This window comes from Phragmites australis, chromosome 3, assembly GCF_958298935.1.
Source record: "Phragmites australis chromosome 3, lpPhrAust1.1, whole genome shotgun sequence".
Taxonomy (NCBI): domain Eukaryota; kingdom Viridiplantae; phylum Streptophyta; class Magnoliopsida; order Poales; family Poaceae; genus Phragmites; species Phragmites australis.
The window spans coordinates 40,691,070-40,697,605 of record NC_084923.1 but is presented as its reverse complement, the minus strand read 5'-3'; the positions used below and the strand labels follow the sequence as shown (position 1 = coordinate 40,697,605).

Below are 6,536 nucleotides of genomic sequence, written 5' to 3'. Positions count from 1 at the left end.
GTAGTGCTTACATTTTTATGTGATTGAGAGGTAAAGAGGTTTTTACCATTTTTATGTGATTGAGAGGTAAAGAGGTTTTCACGCAACTAAAAATTAGCAAAGCTGATACATTATGCTACTCTGCTCAAGCTGGCGTGCAAACTCAACTCGTGCATGTCTACTGTATGGCTGTAAACTCGAACATTATTTTCCATTGCTTCGGTAATGGAAAAAGGGTTACCCTTTTCGAAGAAAAAAAATCAACTCGTGCAGAAACAATCAGATTGAGGAAATATTGTACGTACGTTTAATATAGTACAAGCTAGGTGGGACGTTTTGCTGCCATGAAGGTACAACAAATACGTAGTAGCTAGCATTCCTTGGTGCCACGAGAGGTACCGCTTAACAAGGTTCACTAGCTAGAAACGCGTGGTTCCAGGATCCACATCGCATGAAGTCTAGAAAACAACACAATCCAAATCAAGAAAACAACAGAAGGGCAGAAGGAGCTAGAGGTCGAAGACACACGGAGACAACAATCAGCTAACTTCTTTTCCTCTTGGCGCAAAAGGCGGCGCCGGCCGTCTCTCCTCCGGCCGCGCCATCATCCTCCACCGCCTGCGCCGCCTCCGTCAGCTTCGTCAGCAGCTCGGCGGTGGTGTCGGCGAGGACGAAGATGTTCCGCGCCGCGGCGTCGATGAAGCCCTCCTCGACGCCCTTGTCGAACAGCGACAGCAGGCTGTTGTAATAGCCGTCGACGTTGAGCAGCCCCACCTAATAGAAAACAACAACGACCATGCAGCTAGCGTTAACTAGTTTGTTGGCAACTTGTTAAACATCGCTTTCGTGTTAGGGGGATCGGATCCGATCCAAACCTAGCTATTAGGCATGAGGCACCAGTGCCGAGTTTGGCTAATCACCTATAGCTAATGACGTCAATGGGTTCCACCATTGATCCTCGACTAGTAGAAAATGCAAATGGCAGTTAAACACGACAAAATTACCGGTTTGTTGTGGATCCCCAGCTGCGCCCACGCTATGATTTCCAACAGTTCTTCAATCGTTCCGTAACCGCCTGCGCATTAGACGACCAGATGTAGTTGGTCATGTGGCTCGCGAGCTATACATGTCTTACGCCCTAGTAAGAAGGTGATATATGGATGCTGTTTAAATAGGAGCCAGAATAAGATTATGGATCTTTGACCTGGCAGGGCGATGAAAGCGTCGGCGTGTTTCGCCATTTCCGACTTGCGCTCATGCATGTCCCTGACAACTTTCAGCTCTCCCAATGTCTCCCCTGACACCTGAGCAGGCTCACAGACGGCACATGTTTCATACATGCGTACGCTCAAATCTATGCATGCCTCGTGTTGTGAAAAGATATGATATGGGTCAGGAAAGGAGATTCGGTGATACCTCTTCGGGTAGGAGGGCAGTAGGGATGACCCTGCAACATGAGCAGCAGAGAGGTAACGAAACGGAACGGAGCGAGAAAGTATATGCGCCGAGAATCAGTAGCTACAGAAAATGCTTGCATAGGTAAAATGCAACGGGGAGCGTGGCCATCGATCGATTACCCGAGGACGTGGCGGCCGCCGTCGTAGACGGCCTTGGACACCAGTCCCATCAAGCCGCCGCTGCCGCCGCCGTAGACCAGGTCGAGCTGCCTCTCCACCTGCAGAACTATCTAGTCATCATCGAGCGCGGCTAGCTAACATGACAAGTTTAACTAAGCTAGCTACCTCACTCACCATCTGCTTTCCAAGGTCGAGCGCGGCAGCGCTGAAGGACGGCCGGTTCCCCGGCCTGCTGCCACAGAAGACGCAGACCGCTCGCAGCGGCCTCCGGCCGCCACCGCTGCTCTCCGCAACCTTCTCCGGGTTCGACTCCATAAGTCACGAGAGAGAGAAAGAGAGAGAGAGAGAGAGACGCACAAAAGGGATGAAGCAGCGTGGATATTATGGTCGCTGGTGGCTACCTTCCTTTGTGAGGTCCCCTCGATGGTCGATGCCTATTTATGCACGGGAAACTTAATTTGCATGATATAGTAAGAGCAACTCCAACACTCACGCTATCATACCCTCTATCTTCAAAATAGCGTGTGCATCTCTAAAATCAGCTTCCAACAGACACGCTAACGCATATGTTGTTTATGGATGCCCTCCAAATTGGCTTGCCCGCACGCTAAATCTAGCGTGTCCTGCCTGGGCCGCTATCTAGCAATCGCAGACTCTGTAGGGGGCCGACAGAGGCCAGCAACAGTTAATTAGCTTTTGTTTCAAAATTTTATTTCTTTTCTCCTCTTTCATAAATTTAAAAAGTGACTTTGTAAAGCTGCTAAAATCACAAAGATTTTTTAACTAATAGAATATATAACAAAGAATCCATTTTAAATGGTTCCCACTAAAAATATCTTACAAATTTTAAATGAAAATTCTCCAAATTTGACTATTTTTGTACATTGCTTGAATTTTTAGGGCATAAATTTAATTCTCAAAAAATAGGGAAAATTCATGAATATTCATATAAACTAATGTACTAATTTATAAAATATAGTCGTTACAAATATATTATTAGTTATAGAATACTATTAAAAAATGAGAGAAAGATTATGGAGGGTGAAATATAGATGTGCTGTTGGAGTGGTGGAGTAATATAGAGTGGGAATCTTTATAGATAGCAATCCATATAAGGATATAGAGGGTGAAATATAGATGTGCTATTGGAGTTGCTCTAACAGGCTAACAGCTATCCTTATCTGCCGAAAATTATATCCTGCCAGTTTATAGACATCTACATCTAACGTATACGGTACGAGCCTGCGCCTTCCCTACTTTTCTCAAGCGATCATATATATGCGTTCTGTCTATACTGTTGAAGCCATCCTTTCACTCAAGCACAAATATCAAGTCATTTTAACCGCAAGGAGAATGCAAATTGTCGCCAGTAAAAAGAAGAGTAAAAATTAGTATAACACATGAAAGTCGTACGATTCGAAACCGTCGAAAGTACATTCTATAGCTTTTAGGCAAAATGCTTCATTTAGCAAAATAAAATTAGATGTAAACACTACTCAAAACGGATTATAACAGATAGATATTAAACTCTATTACAGATGGCTATAGGTTTTATCTATATAAAAATATCTGTGATATCAACATTGTTACATACGGTTTTGAAACCGTCTGTAATAGTGCTACACATAGGTGAATTTTTTTTAAATCGTATGTGTAGTAAGAATCACATACGGGTTTGTTGAAATCCATCTATGAGTAGTTATAGTTATAGACGGTTTTTGTTCAAACCAGTCTGTATTAATTATCACAGATAGAGTTTTTTTAAAACTATTTGTGTGACCCTTTTTCCATATAAACAAATTTATTTCTTAACTGCCCTCATGACATGGTATACACACTTCATAATTCACAAATTAAACAGCATATTGATATATTATTTAGAACATCGATCACATATTATTCATAACATACATCACACTTTATTTAGAACATATAACCTAGTTAGCTAAACACAATCCCTAGATATATATTATTGGCGATGCTGTCTTCCAAAAGAACAAGATGATAGACGTCATGGTGACACCATCTTCTAAAAGGACGAAAAGTGATCAACAAAGATTGATCGATCGACATCGTCTTCCAAAAAGATGAAATGATTGGTATTATCTCAGCCTCTTGCGTTTCAGTACAACGTCAACCTAAGTATCATCTTCAATGAGTAGCTCCTAGTCATCTGAATCATGCTCCATCTTGATTAGCTCCATATGAGCTAGAACTAGACTGTGTTACTACAAAACCATCGGCCATAGTTAAGCAAGAAATGTGAGTTTAAACATGCCTTTCAGTTAATGAAAATATCTCCATTGTGAAGAACAACAATGGAGAAATTTCCATTTGAAAGGACAGAATGGAGAACACGATTCACAGCAAACACAAGGTCCATGGAGAAGGCCTTCGTAGCAGTGAAAAAGATAAAGTCTACCTAGCCGAAGTCGATGCTAAGCATCCGCACCGTCGAAGCAGCCATAGAGATGACCCCATCCTGTCACCGTCTGATTACCGTGAACTGAGCGATTGCAGATCTAAGACAGAAACAGTGTATTGCCCTCACAGATCAAAGCAATTAAAATCTAACAAACCAAACTAAACCATTATGAGAACCCTATGATACTCATTTTAGTGCAGTGAAAGGGATTCGGCTCTGATATCTCACTTCTCCGATGCGGAAAAATCCATAGTAGTTGTGTGTGTGAAAGATATGAACACTAGGATAACGAGTGAGGAAGAAGAACACTTATCATCACTTTATATTGAGGGGAGACAAGTAGGATGTGTGTGTGAAGCCAAAGACATAGGCGACGAGTGTGTTATGTGTGTGAAGCCAAAAGAAACTATAGAGACGAGCGGCCAAATTTGAAAAGGTTCGCGGGTCCTTAAATACAGATGTTTTTCATAAAATCCGTATATATCTATCTTACAGACATAAACGGATCTTACAAGAGGTTGTCTGTGATAATATTATAGATGGGTTTTGCTAAATATTGTCTGTGTCTGTATAGAAATAGATGGATTTGTAAAAACATCTATCAGTTCAGCAGACCCAAACGACATCTGTCAGAGCAAACATCTGAGAATATTTTATCAGTGACGAGTCCTAAAAAACCGTTTGTGACACACCGTCTGTCTTATTATACGGTAGTAAAACATAGTGATTCTAAGTTACCCATATAAAAATTATGCTTATACTTTATAACCCGCGCTCCGTACAGTTACGTTTGTTGGGACACTCGGGAGTTAGGATATGCACACTGCTCGATCAATTCCCACCAAACGTGCACTCACATGGTACAGATCGATTGAGCGCCACACGATCACCACTGGCCCAGCGCATATAGCACACAATACACAACCCATAAGAAAACCCTAGGACATGATTGGTTGGCAGATGATTACTTAGTTGTCTACATTCATTGTTCTAATATAGTTTTATAAGTAGGAATATATGTAATTATCTTCACCTAGGAGCGATGGAAGAATCGAGCTTCACTCTTTGACCTTGCTCAATAAATATAGCTACATCGCACCTACATAGTGCAATAGATCCATAAGTCAGACGCCCAATCTCTCATTGAATCTCATATTCAGTTAATCAAATTAAAATTTTACTTATCCTATCTAAATAGATACTGCCTCATTTAACCTACTAAAATTCTGTATAGGCGACCAATCATATCCTAATGTCCTCTCAAAAGTCAAATCGAACCGTGAAGACTTGTTCGATTTAACCACTGTGGGAACCGAGCTGGGGAGAAAAATTCTTCTCTCGCAGAACTGAGAATAGAGTTCGAACCGAGGGAATAAACAAATCGTTTGAGTCTCCTCATCTGTCCCCTCCGCCTTCGCAGTCACGGGAGAGAGGAAGACGAGGCCGTGAAGGAGAGGCAAGGGTGGGATTTCAACTTTTTCAATTCTCCATGCGGGCCCACATATCGAACAACCGTTTGGAGCGAATGAACTCTGGCGGACGGTTCGAACCAGCACTGGCGATGCTGAACTCTGGTGGAAAATAGATGGTAGATTTTTGTATTATCTAATATTTATATTTGATTAAATATAAATATGGTAAAAAAATATTTGATTGAAAAATGAATATGAATATGAATATATTTAAAGTTATTTATTAAATATGAATATGGATATATCTAAATCTGTTTTCTTAGAAATAGATATGGATAATATCTCTATCTGAATATGTATAAATATTTTTATAAAATATAAATATAAGTAATATAAAATTATATTATTTTATCTAATTCTTTTACTAAATTATTTCGATCATACATATTATTTTAGTGTTTAGTAATGTATCATGTATACTATAACAATAAATATGAGTCTTTCGTCTCCGGTCTAAAGTATAAAATTATCTAAAGTCATGGTGTTATATTAAATGTGGCTCCTTGCCTTAAGGTAGACGATTAATCAATAAAATTGAAGTTTCTTATTTTAAATTATCATCATACTTATGTTAAATAAATTTACTATTTTACAATTAATTATTAAAGCTATAGAATATTTACATACATTTGAATATAGTACGTATTCGGATGCGAATTCGTATTTAAATAATCTGATTCATATTTGTATTTGAAGATATTCGAACTCGTATTCATATTCATATTAAAATATAAATAACAATGTGAAAAATAAATTATTGTGTTCGTATTAAATCCGTTTTCACTCCTGACCATTCCCACCGTCGAAGCAGTGCTCCGCCCCGTACGCGCAGGCGGCGCGGTCCTTTCGAGCCGGCCGCGCGTGCTCGCTGGTGGCAGTCCGGCCGCGCCCCCGCTCGGTCGTACCGCTGCCACCGGGTCACGTACGCTGCGGCGCGGCACCGGACCCTCTGCCTTTCGTTCCGTCAGTCTGGCGACGTACGCGAGGACGGCCACTCGCGGCTAGAGCTAGCTAGGCGCGAACGCGCCATCCCACCGCATGTGACGGCGCGCGCGGCAGCTCGCCGTGCCAGTTGGGCGACCG

General features: G+C 41.3%; 1 protein-coding gene across 1 annotated transcript; it reads right to left on the bottom strand.

The window, feature by feature from the left end:
* Positions 1–263: 263 nt before the first annotated feature.
* On the bottom strand, positions 264–1,969 carry LOC133911209 (probable cytokinin riboside 5'-monophosphate phosphoribohydrolase LOG4). The gene is made up of 6 exons (XM_062353414.1): positions 1,731–1,969; positions 1,557–1,654; positions 1,396–1,426; positions 1,184–1,283; positions 984–1,054; positions 264–753 (listed from the first exon to the last, which is right to left on the bottom strand). Exons 1-6 carry the CDS (start codon positions 1,869–1,871, stop codon positions 523–525), a joined length of 672 nt encoding a protein of 223 aa, XP_062209398.1. The 5' UTR covers positions 1,872–1,969; the 3' UTR covers positions 264–522.
* Between the last annotated feature and the right edge of the window lie 4,567 nt (positions 1,970–6,536).

What these genes read in the sequence shown, in the direction of transcription:
- LOC133911209 (XM_062353414.1), bottom strand. Translation starts at nt 1,871, where the DNA reads ATGGAGTCGAACCCGGAGAAGGTTGCGGAGAGCAGCGGTGGCGGCCGG. An exon ending in GGCGGCCGCCACGTCCTCGG is followed by an intron (nt 1,427 to 1,556) that starts GTAATCGATCGA and finishes CTCATGTTGCAG; the next exon opens with GGTCATCCCTACTGCCCTCC. An exon ending in CGCTTTCATCGCCCTGCCAG is followed by an intron (nt 1,055 to 1,183) that starts GTCAAAGATCCA and finishes TCTAATGCGCAG; the next exon opens with GCGGTTACGGAACGATTGAA.